Below are 21,616 nucleotides of genomic sequence, written 5' to 3'. Positions count from 1 at the left end.
CTCATACATGCGAAGCAGGTGCTCAACCACTAAGCTACACTCTCTCCCCTACCAATTTTTTGCTACAGGGAATAATGCTAACCTTTAACATTTTTCATTTCATATTGGGTATTATCATTGTTTCTGTCATTAAAAAGAAAACTAAAGTAGAGTGGTAGGTACAAAATGAGAAAAAATTCGAGTGTACCCAAAAGAGAACTTAGAACTTGAAGACTAGAGTGGCTCTGTAGGCAGAAAAGTTCAACAAAGGTCATGCAACTGACCAACAGACCATTTTCCTGAGCCAACTTTCTGCCCACAGTCAGCCTGGACTGGCCTCCAATTTACAAAAAGGGAATATGGGAGCATCTCATGTGGAGGTGCTGCTGGCAAAAAAATAAGCAAGAACTAAGTAGAATGCAAACCAGAAAGTTTTATTATTTTGTAACACAGAGAAGAGGGAGCCTGGACCATAGTTCAGAAACTCCCAGCAGGGAAAACAAGCAGCAGCTGGGGTGAGTCTTCAGCACCTTGTCTCCTCCAGCACTGCCCTTCTGAAGTTCTCACGCCCTGGTCAGCAGCAGCCCCCAGAGCAGCAGCCAGAGCCCCCAGACTGCTGACCATTTCCACTGTCACAGCAGTCGCAGCTCTGGCGACGGTGGCGGTGGGATCTGCGACGCCTATGGTGGCTCAGGCAGCAGCCACCATCCCCAGAGCTGCAGCAGCCTCCAGAGCTACAGCTGTCCCCTGAGCTGGGCCCACAGCAGGGATGTGGGCAAGGGGCTGGGCACTGGGGCGGGCACTTGGGGGGGGGACATTTAGGGGTGGGGCACTTTAGAGGTAGCTGGCACTGCTGCTGGCTCTGCTGACAGGACATTGTACAGATGAAGTCAGTGATGCTACAGAGAAATTAAAACAGCAATCAGTGCCCAACCCAAGTGCCAAGCGGATATGTCCTTTGACCAGATTTCTGCTGAATCCTTACCCCAAGACAAGCTGCTTTGAGAACTAGGGCTCTAAATAATTTGAAACTGTTTTAAAAGGAAATTGACTGATTAAAAACTACCCTCTCTTCCATTTGTGTGCTTTTCCTATGGAAGAGTCTGATCATCATCCTACCTGGGCTCTGAAGCCAGTCCCACAGAAGGCTTCCCAGGCATGTGGAATTGTGGCTGACCATATGCTGAAATCACCCCTGAGCCCTGACATCAGTACTGAAATAGGAACAGGGTCTCTCTGAGAACATGTACTGGAAGAGGATGAGGGAAAGATACTGGTGTTCCAAACCTCAGCAATTCAAGCATCTCCTCAACCTCAGTTACTGCTGCTCTTTTTTATTGTTCCTCTTTCTTTACACAATGCCCACCCTCCTTTTTGTTTTGTTCTCTGCCTAAGTTAGGGCACTCCCCATACCCCTGCTCCTTGCCAGAGAGTTATATGAAGACAGTAACCAGAGGGAGGGTATCACTGACAAGCCAGATCAAGATAAGCCCCAGACTCCACCTCCCACCCCCACTGCCCTCTCTCAGCAGTCACATGCCCTGGAGGCCTTCTTGGCCATGCACGCACCTGGCTCACTGGAGGAAGCAGGAGTTGCTACTCACAAGGCTGAGAATAAGGAGCCCAGGACTGGAGCCCTTTTATACTGGCCTGGTGTCGGTTGTCTGGTGTCCTCACAGCCTGTGCATGCAAAGCAGTCATTATCACAACCTGGAGGAAGAGGAATCTCCCCATACTCCCAGCCCTGAGGCTCCAGGATTTCCCTGCACAGGGGCCCAGAGGAATCCAGGAAACCAGAACCTGCCCAGAGATCTGCTCCCCAGGCCTGTTGCAAGCCAGCCATTCCACCTTCATGCATGCATTCATACATTAATCAGTAAATATGTATTGTCCTTACTGGGTTGGGAATTTTGCATAATATCAATGACACAAATATGAGGCTGATTGCTTTGAGGACTTGCAGTCTTTGAGTATGGACATATAAACCCTGGGCTGTAAATGCTTGTGCGATGTGATCTTGACCTTGTGTTCAGTCCCCTGATAGGCTCCCTGCAGGCAGGGTTACTGTCCTTCTACCTGTCTGTCTAAACTATGAACTCTTCTGAAGCACATCTGCACTATGCTTTCTTCTTCTTCTCTCTATTTAATTCACTTGGTGCAATATCTGGCATGATATCTTAGGAAGGAGGGGGAAATTTCAGGAAAGGAGGAAGGTGGTTGTATGAAGCACCAAGGCAGAGACTTATTCCATCCCATGACAGCCTTTTGGGTTCCAGAGGTCTTTGTAGCAAGGCATGTTCCCACAGACGTTTGGTGACATGTCCACTGATATGAGATATCAAAGTCTGAAAGATATGCTATTATTTGAGGGTATAACCCTGTGGGAATGAGATCGGGGTCATCCTGCTCATTAATGTAAGCATGGAGGGTGGTGCTGCCATCAGAAAGGATCGTTTTAGGCTTACATTTTCTTTCAAGGTTGAAGGTAAGGACTGCAAGTGTTTTGTTATTGGAACAGCTGTATTCACGAGCTATTGCATATCTATAGGTAAATATTCATAGAGAAGACTGATAAAACACAAGCAGATTACTTTAAGTTAACATTAACAGAACACTGTTTGAATATGCTTGAATAAGCATATTGAATATGCAGAACATGCTTGAATAAGAACCTATCACTATCCTTAATGAGCACCAACTGTGGTCAGGGGTGTTTTTGTAAGAGGACAGATGGATCTTCTGATTGAGGTTTGCCAGGATTTAAGTTACATATGGAGGAGGGCTCTACTTTACTGAACAGGTGGTTCCTTGGGGATTGAGTAACCACTTGAAGATGAAGTAATGAGTATGGTCACTAAACGGAAGCATGACTACTGGAAAAATTAAAGACACAGTGATAGATAGAACTCAGCACAGAACTCTGAGGGCATTCTAACTTTTAATGGGTAGGCAAAGGAGATGTAAAAATTAGGAGTCTAAGAAAGAACGGGGATATACTTAGGTGGAACAAAATCGGGGCGGGGGGAATGGTACTCTGGAAGAAAAAGAGAAAGAAATTTCAGAAAAGGAGAGAGGATCCACATTGCCAAATGCTATGGAGGTGGAATCCATAGATTTGTCAACTTCAGTGACCTTGAAAACAGTAGTCCTTATGGTAAGAGTTAAAACTGCTTTATAACTGACAGAGATCAGTCTTTATAATGAATTTGGAAAGGAGTAAAACTGACAAAGAAGCAATCAGTCTTTCAAGAAGTTTGAGATATATAATGAATTAGAAGATTAGAAACCATTTTTTGTGTGTTATGGTTGGCAGTCAAAGTTAAGTCACTATGCCAAATTGGCTATGGAATATGTAGTGCTGATTAAAAGAACTGCATAGCAGTTCAGAGAAGGGAGAGCTTGATTTGCCCCATGGTTTTTAAGAAAGGGTTGTTCAAAAGCTAAAGACAATGGATGAAAGTGATGATGATACTGACACTGATTATACTTCCAACCAAGAGAGTGGCTGGAGCTGACTTTGGAGGAACAGAGGATTAGAAGAAAAGGGGGAACAACTGAGACGAGTGGGAGGCAATTCAGAGGATTGGTTTAAAAGCAGTTTGGGCATCAGAGACTTAAGCTGGCATCTGTACTTCACAGGCGAGCTGTGTAATCTTAGACAAGTTACTTATATTTTCTAAGCTACAATTTCATTGTCTGTAAAATAGTGATCATAGTACTGCTCATCTGTAGGCTTAAAATGAGAAATTTCCTATAAAATACTGAACACAGTACCACGAACATGGCTGGAACTCAAAAAGAGGCAGTTACTATTAAAATGACCGTTAATACTATCTTGATTATTACTATTATTTCATTTGCTTTGGTATTTTAATAGGCATCATTCTGCCTTGCAAGACTCCCTTGTCACAGAGAAGGACTGATATTACCTGGTAAAATTAGAAGTCCTAATTTTATCCTATTTCCCTTGTCAGACTCAACTAAGTCCACAGGTGGTTATTTCTGGACATAAAGATGGCAAAGAATGAAGGTTAGGTATGTCTCATTCAACATTACTTATTAAACCCATTCTATATACAAAGTATTACATTAGGTAATGTGAAGGGTTCAGAGAGTTTTGGAATTCAAAGATACTTTTATGGAATTTACTATAGAAGGCCAAATAGACAAGTATTCTACCAATTTGAACATGAGGTAGACAATATTACCACAGACAAGACTATTCTCTGTGCCTTAATTTGCCAAGGCTGCTATGACAAATCCCACACCCAGTTTGGCTTAAATGAGGGGACTTTATTACCTCACAGTTTTGGAGGCTGGAGTTCCAACATCAAGACGTAGGCAGGGCCTGCTTTCTCCAGAAGTCTGTAACGTTCCGGCAATCCTGCATCACATGGTGATCTGGCACACTCCTTTTCTTTCATTGCTCCTCTTGTTTCTCTGATTTCTGGTTTCTAGACTTTTGGCTACTACTTCTCCTGCAAAGTCATCTATATATCTGTCTAGACTTGCACTCTTATAAGGACTCAGTTTATATGGACTAAAGTCCACCCTGATTCAATTTGACTCATATAAATAGGATTTTTGAAGATCCTGTTCACAAATGAGTCCACACCTTAACTAATACTAACATATTCAAAGTTCCTATTTATAAAAGTGTTCACACTCCCAGGACTGGGGGTTAGGACTCGATCATCCTTTAGTGGGGGCATGCTTCCTCTCCAACACTCTGCCAAACCGAAATGTGACTATCTGGAGGTAGATTCCAAGGGATGAGCATGAATTGAGATGGGAAAGGTGGATTTAAGGATGTAGATATCCATATTGATAGAAGAGAGTGAGACAGAGAGATGGGGGGGGAAGCCTCTAAGTAATTAGAGGAATAATAATATGAAAATAATGGAGAAAGTGTGATATATGAGACTATAGGTAGGTAAGAGATCTATAACTTTTTGCATTTAAAAGAACAAAAAGGACATTTATTAATGTTTAATTGAAATAATGATTCTAAGAATTATGGGAGTTCAGAGAAAGGAATGATTCTCATGGGTTGGAAAAATTAAGACTTTTTAAAAAGGAGAATGATAAATAATGAAAGTTACAATGGAGGCTGTATTAATGGTTTTGAATGTGCTTTTAATTCAATCTACCAATTATAGATAAGAACTGTATAAAATGAATTTATGTTTATCTGAATATTTCCCATTATTTCTTGTAATATTAGGCATTTGTTTCTTCCTAAAATATATATTTACCAATGACATTAAAAGTGAAATAGTTTTGTAAAACTAGTGATTTAAAAATGTAATCATGATGAAGCCATATAACTACAAAAATGGATTTGGTTTTCCCTGATACAAGAAGACCTAAGTTACCCTTTTTTTTTTTTTTTTTTTAAAGATTTATTTATTTATTTTAATTTCCCCCCCTCCCCTGGTTGTCTGTTCTTGGTGTCTATTTGTTGCGTCTTGTTTCTTTGTCTGCTTTTGTTTCTTTGTCCGCTTCTGTTGTTGTCAGCGGCACAGGAAGTGTGGGCGGCGCCATTCCTGGGCAGGCTGCACCTTCTTTTCACACTGGGCGGCTTTCCTCACGGGCGCACTCCTTGCGCGTGGGGCTCCCCCACGCGGGGGACACCCCTGCGTGGCACGGCACTCCCTGCGCGCATCAGCACTGCGCATGGCCAGCTCCACACGGGTCGAGGAGGCCCGGGGTTTGAACCGCGGACCTCCCATATGGTAGACGGACGCCCTAACCACTGGGCCAAAGTCCGTTTCCCCTAAGTTACCCTTAAGATGAATATGCTTTAAACAATAATTCAGAATTCCTCTCCTCACCCCAATCTAAACCATGAAAAGTCCCAATTCCTTTTAAGACATCTGCAGGAATACGAATTTGTACTAGGGCTTGGGCACGAGGAAGCAGGGGTAGGAGGGAGGGAACAAAATATTTACATTCTCCTAGTTCCGGAGTGAGATGCCTGCCCACAAAGAAGCATGGTTAGGTATCTTCACCATAAATAAAAAATGGGAATTCCCTTTACATAGGCCTCTTTGTTTATTGGCAGCCAGTTGCCAGGAAATAGGAAATAAGTGAAAAAGCAACTTTCTGAGCTGCTAGTCTGGGCAGCAATTATAAGAGATGACTCAGAAGAGGAGAGAACACTGCTCTTTTGATACCTGCTGTGCAGAGAGGCTGAACCTGAAAAAATCGTGGGACTGAGGATAGAGTTAGGCATGCTCAGTTACTTCTAGTCTTTATTCTGCTGCAACTCTACCTCCACACCTGGGTCATTGATGGAGATAACTCTTTGACTTTTGTTCCATGGCCCTGAACCCCTCTCCTTCCTGACTACAGCCACAATAATTAATTAAAAATAACATCCATGGAGCACCAACTGTGTATTGGCACTTTTCTAAACATTTTGCATGTTATGTCTCATCTCATCCCCACAACAGCCTATATACTAGATAATATGGCATTATGATTCAGATTGTGCAGATGTGGAACAGTCAAAAAGATGTTAGGTAACTTGCCCACAGTACAGAATTAGTGGTGGGCATAGGATTTAAACTCAAACATTCTAACTCTCCTGCACCCTTAACCTTAAAGCAGTTTCATCACCCCTAAGCCTTTTCCTGTATTTTCATCTGACCTCTGGAAAGAGTGCTGGTTCATAAATCACACAAACAAGCACATCGGTTATTTTCACTTTGAAGGGAAATGCCACCATCAGAAAGCTATATAAAACATGCAGAATGGGCAAGGCACAGAGATCCAAGAATTGTCCCTGTTCTTCATGAAATGCCAGTGAAGCTTTGCTTGACTTCCCCAGTCCCATCCTCTACTCCCAGCCCCAGATTCCTCTGCCCCTCCCAGCCCTGTTGAGTCTATGGAGCAGAAAGCACACCCGATACACAAGATCCTCACCAGTAGAGGCCCTGCCTGCAGAGCAGATGTCCTAGGCTGTGATGGCAGAAGTGTGGGTGTGAGACCAGGGGTAGTTACCCCCACCCCACAGAGCAGGACGACATCACACAAGGCTCCACCCGAGTGATCCTGCACCCTGAGATGGGAGAACATGATCAGGATTGGTGAGTCTGATTAACCTGCATCTCAGAGGAATTTCATGCTTCTTTTCTGATGGGAGTCCTTCAGCTTTGACTCAGAATACCCACCAACCCACACACACTTATGACACTTTTGGTGTTCCATGGGGAATTTTAAGACTTCTTCCTGAGAATTATGCATGTAGCTCCTTACTTCTGGCTCACTTCACTCCAATTTCCTTCTGCTGCCTGAGAGGATATTCAGTGACCTCCCAGTGAGGGAGTCACAACCACTGACTATCCTGGGGGAAGATTTGGTTAAGGACAAGCAGGGGTCAGCAGTCCTGAGAAAGGGAAGCTTTCCTGATTTACGGGACAGACACAGGCAATAGCAAGGGGCTGGCAGCCACAGGAATGCACACAATATGTTCCTGGAGAGCAGAGGGGAGGAGACCTCTTTGGACTGCTCAGAGTCCTTTGCAGCTACATGAAGTATCTCAGCAGCTTGGCCCTGGGAGGAGAGGAACGGTAAAGCCAAGGCATATCCTAATGTCTTTGCTTCCTCCATTGCTGCTCCTCTGTGGGCAGGAGCAGCCTGAGCACCCTGAGAACTCATGTCCACCACAGTGGGGTGCCTGGTGTCAGTGCCCGTGAATAAGATTGAACCTGTGGTGGCTCAGAGAGCAGCCTGCAGAACTAGGGCCACAGCAGCCCCCAGAGATGGGCCACAACAGGAAAAGAGTGGAGATGGGCATGGGGCTGTGTACTGGTGTGGGCACTTTGGGGGGCACTTGGGATGGGGCTGGCTCAGTTGCTGGTTCTGCTGGCAGGAAATCATGATAGGAGATCAGTCAACTTAAGGCAAATCAAAAGTCAAGTCAGATATTGAACTTCATACCTACATCGGCACCACCCACCGGCCCATCCTTTATTTTACAATTTCTTTGGCCCTGAAACCAGTACCTTCTTCCCAACTCCACCTAATGCCTCCTCTCCAAGTCTTCGTATCCACTCTTTTCACTAAACTCCAGCATACCTCTGCCTATGGATGGCTCCTAATATCCTGCCCGCCCTAGAGGATGTCGGATGTAGATGCATGCATATTTGAGAACATGAGATTTCATCAAGTGGTTGGAGAAGATGGAAAACATTAATGGGCATTCCAAGTTATACTCCTTCCTCTTTCCACATATTCTCCATGGCGGGGGCTTGTCCTGCCACCCTTTCCAGGCCCCTCCACCTCTTCTAGCTCCTCAAACCCCAGGCACCTCCATCCAATTGCAGAGCTGAGTAGAAGTGATGGAAGCGAACGCTATTGTCTTGTACCTGTTCTTAAGGGAAAAGTATTCGGCTTTCACTACTATGTATTGTTAGCTATAGGGTTTTTGTAGCTGTAGTTCCTCCCTGTTACTAATTTACTGTGAATTTTTATCAGAAACACTGGGCTTGATCCGGTATTGGTTTTTCCAATGCTTTCTCTGCATCTATCAAGATGTTTGTTTGATGTTTCTTTTTTAGTTTTTGAGAATGGTGAATTGCAATGATTGATTTTTGAATGCTAAATCAACCTTGCATTTCAGTAATTATTCCCACTTTGTTAGGATATTTTATTTCTTTTATGTATTGTTGGATTTAATTAAATAAAATTTTGTTCAGGATTTTTGCTCCTATGCTTATGAGGAGTATTGGTCTGTTCTTATCTTTCCTTGTAATGTCTTTGTCTAATTTTGGTACTGGGATAATACTGCCCTCCTAGATGAGTTGGGAACTATTCTCTCCTCTTCCATTTTGGGGATAGTTTCCAATAGAATTGATATTATTTCTTCCTTAAATTGATGATAGAATTCATCAGTTAAGTCATCTGAACCTAAGGTTTTCTTTGTGGGAAGAACTATGAATTCAATTTCTTCAACAGACATAGTGCTAAAATTCTATGTATTAAACCCTTGGACCTATGCATTCATTAGAGGATGTCTCCCATGTACTCCTCCTTCCACAAGCTCCAATATTTGGCTTAAGTATCCATTTTCCAAGACACCATAACCATTCTGCCTTCTAAGTGTCTTCTTTCTCCAGGATTGACTGAGATCAGGTGGAGACATCTCCCATTAAACATTGCTCATTCTCTCTCTCACACACACACACACACAAAACAAGTTCTTCTCATTTTTTTAATCATCTGTATTAATATTTCATTTACCTACAGTAAAATACACAGATTTTAAGTATAAAGCTTGATGAGTCTTGATAATTATCTAACCCAAGTACCCACCACCTCAAACAAGACCTAGAACATTTCCCTTATCCCAGGAAGGTCCCTCCTGCTTCTGCAATCTACCCTGTCCCCCAATCCTATGCCCAGGGCCTGATTTCAATCACTTTAGGTCAGTTTAGCCTGTTCCAGGGCTTCATGTAAATGGTACCATATCTCTTTTGGGTCTGACTTCTTTTGTTTGTTTTTTGATGTTGATCATAGTCCACTGAATGAGCATAACAAAATTTTTTGTTGGTGATGAGCACTAGAGATGTTTTTGTTTGGGAAGTCCATGTACAATTTTAGTATTGACATATGTTTCTCTTAGATAAATAGCTAAGTTTAAAATTACTTTACTGGATTGTATTAAAACTGTATGTTTAGCTATATAGGAAATTGCTCAAACTTTACAAAGTGCTTGCTCAATTGTATACTCACACCAGGCAATGTAATAGAATTCCATGAACCCTGCAACTTAACAGCACTTGGTATTATCAGACTTTTAATTTTAGCCATTGTGGCTGCTGTGATATGGCATTACTATATAGTTTTTATTTTACATTTCTATGATAACTAATGATGTTGGGTATCTTTTTATTTGTTTGATCACCATATGGTGTTTTGTGAATAATCTAGGCAAGTTTTTTTTTTTTGTAAATTATTTTTTTGTATTATTAATGAATTGTCAATGTTGTTTTAGTAGATTCTGAATACAGGTCCTTTGATAGATATATATTGTAAATATTTCCTTCCAGATTGTAGTTTACCTTCTTATTTTCTTAATGGTGTCTTAAAAGCACAAGTTTTTTGTTTCTTTAATAAAATTCACATTATTGTTTTTTCTTTTATGTTTCATGCTTTTTGCATCTCATCTAGAAAATCTTTGCCAACTAGAAGGCCATGAAGATTTTTTCCTGTTTGTTTTTAACAGCATTATTGTTTAAGCTTTTACATATGTATGATTTATTTTAAGTTAATTTTGGTTATGGTGTAAGGTTGAGATCTAGTTTCAGTTTTTATCCATATAGGCAGTTGTTCCACTACCATTTGCTGAAAAGATTGTCTTCCTCCAACTCTATCTGCTCAATTGCCTTGGGTGCCTTGTCAAAGACCAATTTATCACATATGTGTGGGCTAACTTCTGGATGTTATATTCTGTTTAATTTATATATTTTAATATTTTTAAACCACTACTACACTTTCATAATTGCTGTAGCTTTATGGTAAATCTTATAACAAGATAGTATGACTCCTACAATTTTGTTGCTTTTGTCAAGATTGTTTTAGCTAATACAGGTCCCATACAGATTTTGGAATCAACTGGTCATTTTCTTGAAACAAAGCTTTTTGGGATTGGAATTAGGATTGCATTATATCTATAGATCAACATGGGGAGAATTGACATCGTAACAATATTGTTGTTACCGATAACAATAAGTTATCCAATTCTCAAGTGTTGACAGGAACTTATATCCAATCACATGTTCCTGAGTAGTAGGATAATTCCCTAAATTTATTTCTTTAATAACACTATGCAAATGTTTTGTGGTTTTTGGTGTAGAGCTCTATAAACATTTTTTGTCACGTTCATTACCCAGGTTTTTATATTTTTAGTGATATTCACTTTTCAATTTTTATTGCTAGCATATAGAAATACAACTGTTTTTTGTTTTTGTTTTTGTTTTTACCTTGTATCCTTCAACCTCAATACATTCACTTGCTAATTCTATTAGGGTTTTTTGTATACTGTTGAGATAATCATGGCATATGAAAATAAGGACAGTTTTACTTCTTCCTCTCTAAATTGTATGACTTTTCGTTTTCATTTTTTGCCTTGCTAAACTGGTTAAGACCTTTAAGACAATGTAGATTAGTAGAGGTGTAGAGGTGAAATGAATAGGATTGGTCTGTCCCTAGTCTTTCGGGAAAACCACTCAATGTTTTGCTATTAAATGTGATGTTATGTGTTGGTTTTTCATAGATGCTCTTTGTTCTTTTCTAATTCTGTTTGTTGAGGTTTTTTTGAATCATCAATATGCACTGAATTTTTCAAATGCTTTTCCTACTTCTATTGAGAATATTATGTGATTTTCCTCCTTTATTCTCTTAACATGGTTAATTGTCTCTATTGATTTCTAGTGAACTATGAGTGCATTTCATAATAAATCTCTCTGGTCATGACATATTAGCATTTGTATATGTTGCTGGATTTAATATGCTAATATTTTGTTGAGGACTACTGTGTCTATGTTCACATGAGATATTGATCTCCAATTTTTTTTATTTTCCTGATTTTGATATCAGGATAATACCAATCTCATAAAATAAGTTGGGAAGCATTTGCTACACCTCTATTTCCTGAAAAAGTCTATTAGGAATACTTTATATTATTTCTTCCTTAAACTTTTGATTGAATTCAGCAGCAAAACCAGCTGGGCCTGGAAATTTTATTATGGGAAGTATTTTTTTTTTTATGAATTTGATTTGTTTAAAATAGAATTGTTTCAGTTATTTATTTCTTCTTAAATCATTTTAGTAGGTTTTTGAAAGGAATTTTCCATTTCAACTAAATTGTCAAATTTATTGACATAAAGATGTAAATAATAATATTTACCTTTTTAATAGCTATAGGCCTAGTGATACCTTGAAATTGGTAAATTGTGATTTCTTTTTTATTATGATTAGTCTTTTCATGGGTTAATCTTTTTTTTTTAAATTACCATCAGTTTTGTTAATTTTCTCTATGTTGTCAGAAGGCCACAAGACAGGATAAATGCCCTTCTAAAATTTGCATTTTTTCATGAGAAATGATAACATTGTTTTCATTGTTCTCCATTCTGGAGTATCTTTTCTCCACCTCTGTCAGAATTAAGACTTTCTTTTTACCTTTGGTTTTCAGCATTTTGTCTGATATGCCTAAATACACTTTTATTTATATTTATCCTGGTTGGAGTTAACTAAACTTCCTGGATTTGTTGGTTGATGTTAATTACCAAATTTGGAACATTTTCAGTGATTATTTCTTGAAATATTTTTCTCCCTTGTGTTGTCTTTCATCTTCTTCTTGAACTACAATTGCATTTGTTGTAGAACATTTTATATTGTTTCACAGGTAATTAAAGATATGCTAATTAAATGCTTTTTATTCATCTATCTTAAAGTTCATTGCCCCTTTCTTAAGCAGTTTCCAGTTTGCTATGAAACCCATCCAGTTAATTTTTTATTTCTGTTGTTAAAATTTTGTAGTAGACCCCCATGCTGCCCTGCTTTGGTTATGGGCCGTTGCAAGTCCCACGAGATCGTGTCCCTACCTCTTAAATCGCCTTCATAGCCTATCTGCATATCCTGCATGAACCCTCTATACAACGATCTCATCATAAGAGGTTCCATCACATTTGATGAATGCAGTGAAACTCACCTGTAACTAACCTGGAATCACAGGAAGCCAAGAATCTCCTTCGAAAAAAAGAGACATGAATGTCTGCAATGATATTTCCTGACAAGAATTTGATATAAGGGAATGGAGATAACACCTAGTTAGCAGAATTTCAAACAAGCAGGATTTTGCATTTGATCCTTTCAACCACAGAATTCTGCTGCTTACTTTTAAAAAACAGAGATAATATCAACACTCAGAACCAAGACAAGCAAAAGGATCCTTTTCTTCTGTATTTTTTGAGATAAAAGAAACTGCAATGTCTAGGAAACAAAATCAGAAGGATATATCAGGATTCATATTTGATTTGCAGTCCCATACTGTGCTGGCCCAGGGAGGAACTTTTGAGAATATGAAAGAGAAGATAAATGCAGTGCATGCAATATTTCCCAATAAGAGCAACAATGAAATTATCCTGGTCTTGCAGCACTTTGATAATTGTGTGGACAAAACAGTACAAGTATTCATGGAAGGTAGTGCCAGTGAAGTACTCAAAGAATGGACCGTAACAGGCAAGAAAAAGAACAAAAAGAAGAAAAACAAACCAAAACCTACTGCAAAAGCAAGTAACACTATCCCAGATTCCAGTAAATCAGTTGCCATTCAAGTGGAACATTCTGAGAATGCCTTCCTCAGAGAAGGTGATATTAAAGGTTACCATGTGACCAGCACCATCAATGACACTGAATCTGTGGATTCACTCAGTGAAGGTTTAGAGACCCTTTCAACAGATGCCAGAGAATTGGAGGATCCTGAGTCTGCCACACCAGATTTGCTGAATAGAACAGGATCCATGCCTGAGAACAGTGTCTCTGATTTTGAGCCCAAGTCTCTGACTATGAACTCTTCTCAGAATTCTCAACAATCCAAGAATATTTCAAATCTCTCTCAAGACCGACCACAGGACTTTAGTTTTCAAAATTTGGAATGGACTGTGTTCCACTGTCCTCCACTAACAAAAAGCTAGGCTCCAATATTGAAAAATCTGTTAAAGACCTCCAGAGCTGGACAGTGTCTCTTGCACGGTATCAAGCTGTAGTTAAAGAAGAGATGGATACCTCCATTAAGAAAATGAAACAAGCTTTTGCTGAACTGCAGAGCTGTTTAATGTTCTGAGAAGTAGCATTGCTTGTTGAAATGGACAAAATGAAAGCTGAAGCAATGGAAATTTTGCTCAAAAGAAAGCCGAACTTCTGAAGAAGATGACTGATGTGGCTGTTTGGATGTCAGAGGAGCAATTGGTTGAGCTCAGAGCTGATATCAAACACTTTGTTAGTGGACATAAATATGATGAGGATCTGGGACGAGTAGCCCGGTTCACCTGTGATGTAGAAACCCTAAAGAAGAGCATTGATTCATTTGGACAAGTGTCCCATCTAAAGGATAGCTACTCTACCAGATCCCGTTGTAGCTCAGTTACGTCTGTGTCCTTGAGTAGCCCAAGTGATGCCTCTCCTGCTTCCTCTTCCACTTGTGCCTCTGCTCCCAGCCTTACAATTGCTAATAAGAAAAACTCTGCACCAGAAGAGACTCCTGCAGCCACAGCAAACTCCAGTGGCCGGCCATGTCAGCCTTATCGAGAGATATTGCTGGGGAACAGACGAGGACAAGGCTACAGGACACAAAGCCAAAAGCCCAACGACCCCATGAACCAAGGGCAACATGACAGTGTTGGTTGTTACAGAAATAGCTCATGGTATTCATCTAGTTCCAGGTATCAGAGTACTGCTCTCCAGAGTATCTGCCTTTACCCCCAAAATGTGCCTAAGATTTGACAGTCAAATTAGGGTTTCAGTCTCCTGCTTGGCACCATAGCTTAACTTAGAGTTTCTCCAAAATGCCCAAAACCTTGTTTCCTCTTACCTTAGACTGCAAACCAGAGTAGTCAGTGGGAAGGTAACATTTAATTAAATGGGAAAAAAGGAAGGAAAAAAAAAAAGATATTTCTCTGTTTCAATGTTTGGAGATTTTTTTCTTTTCCCTCTTCCCTGAATCCCGTTCTGATCTTGAACTAAATTTATAACAATATAATTAGTGTTTGTCTAAGATGTTACCCATCAAAAGAATTGCTGCAGTCAATCTTTATAGTTGAATAAATAAAAACACTGCATTAAAAATTTTTTACTAGAATTTCCCTTTTTTAAGGTTTTTATTTCTCTGCCGAGAGTGCCTGTTTTCTTATTATATCTATATTTTTATTTAAATGCATGCACATATTTAGACTATCTGTTCTGAAGTCCATGTCTGCTAATCTCAGCATCTGGTTATTCTGGAGACTGGTTTATTATTACTATTTTACTGCTTTTTTGCCCTTGATTGTGGGTCATATAATTGCTTGTCTAGAAATTTTGATTGCATGCTAGATACTGTTGACATTATAAAGAGTATGTATTATGCTGTCTTCCTTTAAGATCTGTTAAGTTTTGTTCTCATGGGCAGTTATTTTACTATGGGCTCACTAATTCTATGAGGGTTTGGTTTTAGACTTTATTAGGGCATATCTAAGTATATCTGACTATAGTGTGTAGGCTTGTTCCTAAAATGTGGTCTTTCTGGTTTCTCAGCTGAATGCCCTGGATTTTAAGGAAGGTCCCTCTGCACTGGCCCTCAACCAAGGACCCACAGAGGATGCCCACGTAGACTTATGGGCCTCTTCCTCTTCACATCATTCTCCTATCATTTACTCTGTCCCACATTTTTCAGCTGTGTCAGCAGCCCCTTCAAATTCCACTTTCTGCTTCCTTAGCTCAGCAAGATCACTTGTCTCTGCTTGAGCTGCACTTCCATGTACCTCCCTGCCCAGGGGCAAACCTGGAGCTCATCTTGAGTGTTCCTTTTTTCTCAATGATTACAATATTATGCTTGCTATTTTCAATGTCTGAAAACTATTGCTTTATGTTTTTTTCAGTTATATAGTTGCTACATTGAGAAGACAAAGTCCAACATTAGTTACTCTGTGTTTACCAAAAGTAGATGACATCTTTTCATTTTCCAGTGAGTTTAATTTCTGCCATTCTGACTGTACTCAGAGGCTAAAAATAATGATGCACAAGTTATACACATTATGGAACTTACTACATTTCTGGAATCTTCAGACATTTCCAAAGAGAATTGTTTTTCTTGATCTTTGATGAATTATAAATGGAACTCAGCTTATTTTTCCAATAGCTCCTTTACAGACCCACTTTTTTTGAAAGTCTCTTTTCACCATTTTATTTTTTTTTAAAGATACATAGATCACAGAAAATGTCACATTAAAAAATATGAGGTCCCCACATACTCCATTCTCCACAACCCCCACTCCTCCACACCAACAACCTCTTTCACCAGTGTGGTACATTCATTGCATTTGATGAATGCATTTTGGAGCACTGCCACACAGCATGGATTATAGCCCACATATCCATTCCATTCAGTGGGTTATGGCAGGATACACACCGTCCTGCGTCTGTCCCTGCAATATCATTCAGGACAACTCCAAGTCCTAAAAATGCCCCTATGTCACACCTCTTTTTTCCCTTTCCCTGCCTTCCAGCAACTCCTCTAGCCACTGTCTCCACCTCAATGATATAATTTTTTCCATTGTTAGAGTCACAACAATGTCATGGTAGAACACCAATAAGTCCACTCTAAGCCATACTAGTCCTCCATCCTGAGGACCTGGGATGGTGATGCCCACTCTACCTCTAAATTGAGAGGGGCTTAGATCCCACATAGTTGATGGATGGGATCCTCCTGCTTGCAGTTGTAGGCTCTCTCAGTTCCTCACCTCCTTGATAGCTGACCTGGTAAGTCCAGCGAACTGGAGAATACGTGTTGCAACTCTGCTGAGGCTCAGGGTCTGGCTGACACATGGACAGTCCTAAGATTCAAGTCCCCTGGGCATACAGCAACCCCAGCACCAACCACAGGGTTCAGTAAAAGTGACAGAAGAGCCATGTGTAGAGAAGTCACATCTGAGTCCAACTCCATCACATTCAGGAGCACAAATTCCAAAGCAGGGCCCACTGGAAAGGCACCAAACTCCAGAGCCATCTGCCATAACAGTAGGACCTGGGTGTCTCCATAGCCCTCAGGAGCACCACTACCTGGGGTTGTATCTACTTTGGCTGTCTCTGAGATCCTGCTGGTGAGACATACATAAGCACAACCCCTCTGATGGCCTCCCAACTCATTTTGAAGTCTCTTAGCCATACAAACTCATTTTTCTTTACCACCCTTTTGTGGAAAATTCCATGGTAATATTCTCTTTTGCTTTTATTCCTTGGGATCAGTGAATGTGGAAAAGGTACAGGGACGGGAACCATATGATCCATGGCAGAGACTAATTAAAAACATTTTTGCTTTTGATAAGACAGTTAAGCTTTCTGTAAAATAGGACATTACATCAGATAATTAAGTTTCTTGTTCCAAGACTAAAATTCTTAACTCTAAAAGTCTCTTTTTCCTTCAGATGAATTCCACTTTGCATCCTCCTCAATACTAGGCCTCCTTTCAGTCACATTTCCCCAACTCCTATGGCCCCAGGGTGCCTACAAGTGTTGACAGGAACTTACATTCAATCACATGTTCCTGAGCAGTGAGATAATTCCATAATGACATATTTACTCCCAGAGCATATTAGAGGCCCCAAAATAGCCCCTCGACTCTTCCCTTTAGCCACCATGCCAAACTGAGAGCAGAGTGTATCAGTTAAAAATAACAATGCTATTTTACAGATGGGAGCATTTTAAAAGGAAGTGAGGATGATTGAGAATTTATAATAATTGTCACTAGGTGATTTTGTTCACAGAATAAAGTTTATTTCTCCTCAACTAAGGAGTCTCTTCTTTCTATTCAGTCTTCCACAGTCTCATTTCCCCATCCTCAGGAATGTTTGCCCATATATACCCTGGAATTCTAGAGAACTCAGAGACCCAAATAGCTGTTTCAACAATCTTCCAAGCTCCCCATTTTTTATCAGTATATCTACCTTGCCTAAGTTATTTACACCAAGAATAGCCATACACTTCACAGGAACAGTCTGCCCACCACTCAAAGGGCCATGGACTGCCATGGCTAGCCCCAGACAACCATATCAGACTACAGCCTACACTATCCATTTCACAGAGGCAGGAGCAGGAGATGCAGGACACTACAGAGCTTAGCCATGAGCCCTGCTGGTTCTAAAATAGTTTCATGCACAGAACTCAGGATATCTCTCTGCCACATGGGAGATAGGACTACACAAAGAAAGAAAAAAGATGACATGAATTAGACACACAAAATTACTATCAAATAGGGAAGATAAAGAAGGAATCAAACAATGCTGAATACTTACAAGGGCTCAGAAAGTCCACATATAGTATCTCATTTAATCTTTACAGAAATGTTACAAAGCTGGAATGATTTTCCTATGTCACAAATAAAGAGATTAAAACTCAGAGAAACTAAAGTTCTTGTCAGAGTTTACTGAACTAGTAGTTGGTACAGGTAAAATTATAAAATTTGACTCCAAAGTTTATGCTTTTTCCACTGTAAGACACTGAGGAGAATTTAGCAGTGTAAACTTATACAAAGGATTATTGGAATTGGGAGGATACCCACAGTTGTCTTTTGTAGGGAATTCTGCTAATTTATAGTTGAGTTAAATTATAGGAAAGCACCTAACCAATACCCACCACATAGTAGATGCTTAATGGTTTTTATCTGCTTCCATGATAAACATCAATAAATATTCTCATAGGTGTGTCATGACATGGTGCTATCAAACACTCTTTGGCCCAGAAATAGTCCAGGTATGTGGGACTGTATGATAATTAGAAAATTATAGAACTTAGAAATATGTAGAACCTTGTTCATATCTCTATTTAGAAAGTACCTCCAGTCTTTGGAGTTCTTTCTGATGCCTCATTCTTAAATATGTGAAATACAGAACTGCTGGAAACATAAATGTCTTCTTTGAAAAACTACTGCATAGTCTGTATGTTTGATGTGTCATTTCCATAAATGCACATTGAGATGTTAGTGGTAAACATAAACACATGCACAAATTCTGGTGATTCTATGATCAGATTAGTTTAAGAGCAGTTAATAAACAGCTCTCTCTACATCAAGATTCATTAGAACCTGTCTTAAGTAACAACAAATGTGAATCACCATGAAGGCCATTACAGTGCATTATTTCCTAACATGAAACCTTTTTTTATGGAAAAATTTTTGGGACTTGTGTCTTGAGGAACAGAGTTTGGGAGATCCTAGTTTTCTCCCTGCTATATTAGAACAACAATGATATCCATATTTCCATTACTATTGCATATGGTGGTTTTATTAAATGAGATAATGTGTAGGAAATTGCTTTGTAATTCTAAAATAGCATGTAAACTGAACTTGACAGTGCAGTTTTCAGTTGTAATGTATTAATAGTATTTAAAAGGATACCCAGAGAGCCAAGGGGGCCCAGAGTGAAGAGAGGTTGAAGACAATGACTGTCTCAGAGAGGAAGCAGATTCTCAATGTCTTGGAGAACATGAAGCCTTTCCCTATAGGAGAATTCAAGTTCTAGAGCAGAGGGAAAAATACAGATTAAGGTCTAAGGCTCAGAGGTAAGGCATGTTCAAATCAAACCTACTACTAGTGTGACTTTGAGCAGGTTATTTAGCCTTGAGAAGGCTCACTATCCTTAGCCAAAAGGTGACAATAAAAATCTGTACCTGCCTCTGGAGTTATAAGTGAGGATTAAATGAGATTCAATCTTCTTCTAGTAAATATGGATTAGCTATTTGTTGTGTGGCAGGCACTGTTCTTGGCTGTGGAGGTACAGCAGTGAATAAGATAAGCAAGGCCCCTGCTTTCAGGGCACCTCCATCTTAGTGGAGAAGACAAAACAATACACAAATAATATGTAATATAGTTAGTGAAAAACCCTAGGAAGAAAAATAAAGCAGGGGAGGTGGAGGGGAGAAGCAGGGCACTCTGTGGGTCAGGGTGGTTGGAGGTGTAGCCTATGGATTATTTAGCACTCCAACAGGCTCAATGAATACATTTAGCTTGACATTTTTCTGCCTGAGAAGTCATGGAAGCTAGGCCCATGAGTGTTTCCTGAGATGCCCTGGGTAATCAGACAAAATTCAAACAATATAGGAAATTCCCATAGGACAGACACATAAACAGGGTAGATTCTTCTAGTTAAGAATGTGCTGAATGCCAACCTGTGCTAGGCTCTGGGGACATTAAAGTCAATAGGACCTAATTCCCAGGTAGAGCACCCAGTCTAGTAGATTAGGTGAACTTCATGTTCCCAGTGGATCATCACGTCAGCTAGCCACGAGAGCTGGCCACGAGGGCTGGCCACGAGGATCTCTGAGAGCATTACTCACTGCCTATCTTTTCAGCCTTCTGCTGCTGTACATACTATGTCACTTCCTTTTCTCCCCTCCTGTGCCCAGCCTAGCCAAACACCCACCTGTCTCGCACAGCAGACTTGCTAATCAGGACAACTCATTACCTGGGTGGAGAGGCTTACACCAATAACAAGGAATGACATCTGATTATGACATTTTCCCCAGCCAACTTCTGTCTGAGAACCTGGTCTAGATCCCCTCTTCTTGTCAAGCACTGATTCAGAGAAGAGATTTATTCGGGTGCCCTACTCCTTGAGTCCCTTTAAGGAATGCTACTGGTTTTCCATCAAACCACTAACCCATTTCCATTTTCTTAGAAAGATAACCTCTCTGGACTTTGGGGTAAAATCAAAGGTTTGGAAGTACAGACTGATAGAGTTAGAAAAGGCCCTTAGTGATTGTCTCACCCAACTTCTTCATATTAGAAGCCCAAAGAGGGGAAATGGCTTATCCAACGTTTTAAATGTAATTTGTGGCAATGCTGGGATAAGAAAGGTGTGGAAATAGGGGGGAGATAATGAACATCTATAATGTCAGGTCACACATTTCTATAATTTTTGTCCAAAATGAAAACCTCTCTCTGCATTTTATTATAGAAATATATAATTTCAAACCATGGGAAGCCCTTAATACTTTTCATCTAGTACAATTGTCACTCTCATACTCTTTAAATCATCTTTCATATCTACATCCATGGCCCCCTCAACTGGGGACAAGAAAAAAATGGCTTAACATATTGTGTACCTAATATGTTCTAGGCACTCTTTTTGGCAATTTCATGACATTCCATTCCTCTGAGTGGAGAGATCATGTAATTTGGATTGAAGTCACAGCATCAATAAATGGATGCGTTTGATTTGGAAGTCCAGATCTTACCACAGCACTGGCTGTTGTTCCTTCTACACCTGCCCAGGTAGATCAGTCATTCTCTTGCTCAGATAAGAGACACATCACATGTGAAGTGACTAACCCAGTGCCTGGCACATGGTAGGTCCTCAAGAAATAAAGGGCAGCTCCCTCTTTCATTCCCCTTTCATACCAAGCATAAATGGATTTGAATCATTCTTTTACATATTTAATAATATTGGGTATACACTCATATATAATATATAATACATGTGTAAGATATAAAAATTTAGATGTATATGATCATATTTTTATTAATTAATTTTGGCAAATATTATGAAAACTACTTGTATGTATTTATCTTCTTTGTCAGTAATTTTGGCAAAGGCATTTTCCTGAAAGAGAAAACATCATAAAAATTACCCACCAGGTAAGGGTGGTTAGAATTCTACTCAGTACTTTTCCATTCCAGAAAAATTGAGGGGAAGCAGACTCATATTAGATTCCAGGATAATAGCACGTCAACTTGTCCAAGGAAGCTCTTCCTAGTTTCTCAGGGGTTTGGTTTCATGTTCTGGACTTGCCATTCTCCCTAAATACTTCTTAGCAATTCCTCCATAAACTTTGTAGAGGGACCAGGAGTCAGGAAATCTGGGCTATTTTACCTAGGAAA

At 39.9% G+C, this 21,616-nt stretch overlaps 1 protein-coding gene and 1 pseudogene across 1 annotated transcript; one reads left to right on the top strand and one right to left on the bottom strand.

The window, feature by feature from the left end:
* Positions 1–553: 553 nt before the first annotated feature.
* On the bottom strand, positions 554–856 carry LOC101437794 (late cornified envelope protein 2A-like). Its single transcript, XM_004469744.2, has one exon. The coding sequence runs from the start codon at positions 854–856 to the stop codon at positions 554–556; it is 303 nt and encodes a 100-aa protein (XP_004469801.2).
* A 12,056-nt stretch (positions 857–12,912) lies between these two features.
* LOC101438232 (spermatogenesis-associated serine-rich protein 2 pseudogene) lies at positions 12,913–14,490 on the top strand (annotated as a pseudogene).
* The last annotated feature ends 7,126 nt before the right edge of the window (positions 14,491–21,616 follow it).

The sequence above is a fragment of the Dasypus novemcinctus genome, chromosome 13, assembly GCF_030445035.2.
Source record: "Dasypus novemcinctus isolate mDasNov1 chromosome 13, mDasNov1.1.hap2, whole genome shotgun sequence".
Lineage (NCBI taxonomy): Eukaryota > Metazoa > Chordata > Mammalia > Cingulata > Dasypodidae > Dasypus > Dasypus novemcinctus.
Note: the sequence above shows the minus strand (reverse complement) of the source record. Positions and strands in the feature narration are given on the sequence as shown.

Excerpts from the sequence above, each read along its gene's own strand:
- LOC101437794 (XM_004469744.2), bottom strand. The coding sequence starts at position 856 with ATGTCCTGTCAGCAGAGCCAGCAGCAGTGCCAGCTACCTCTAAAGTGC.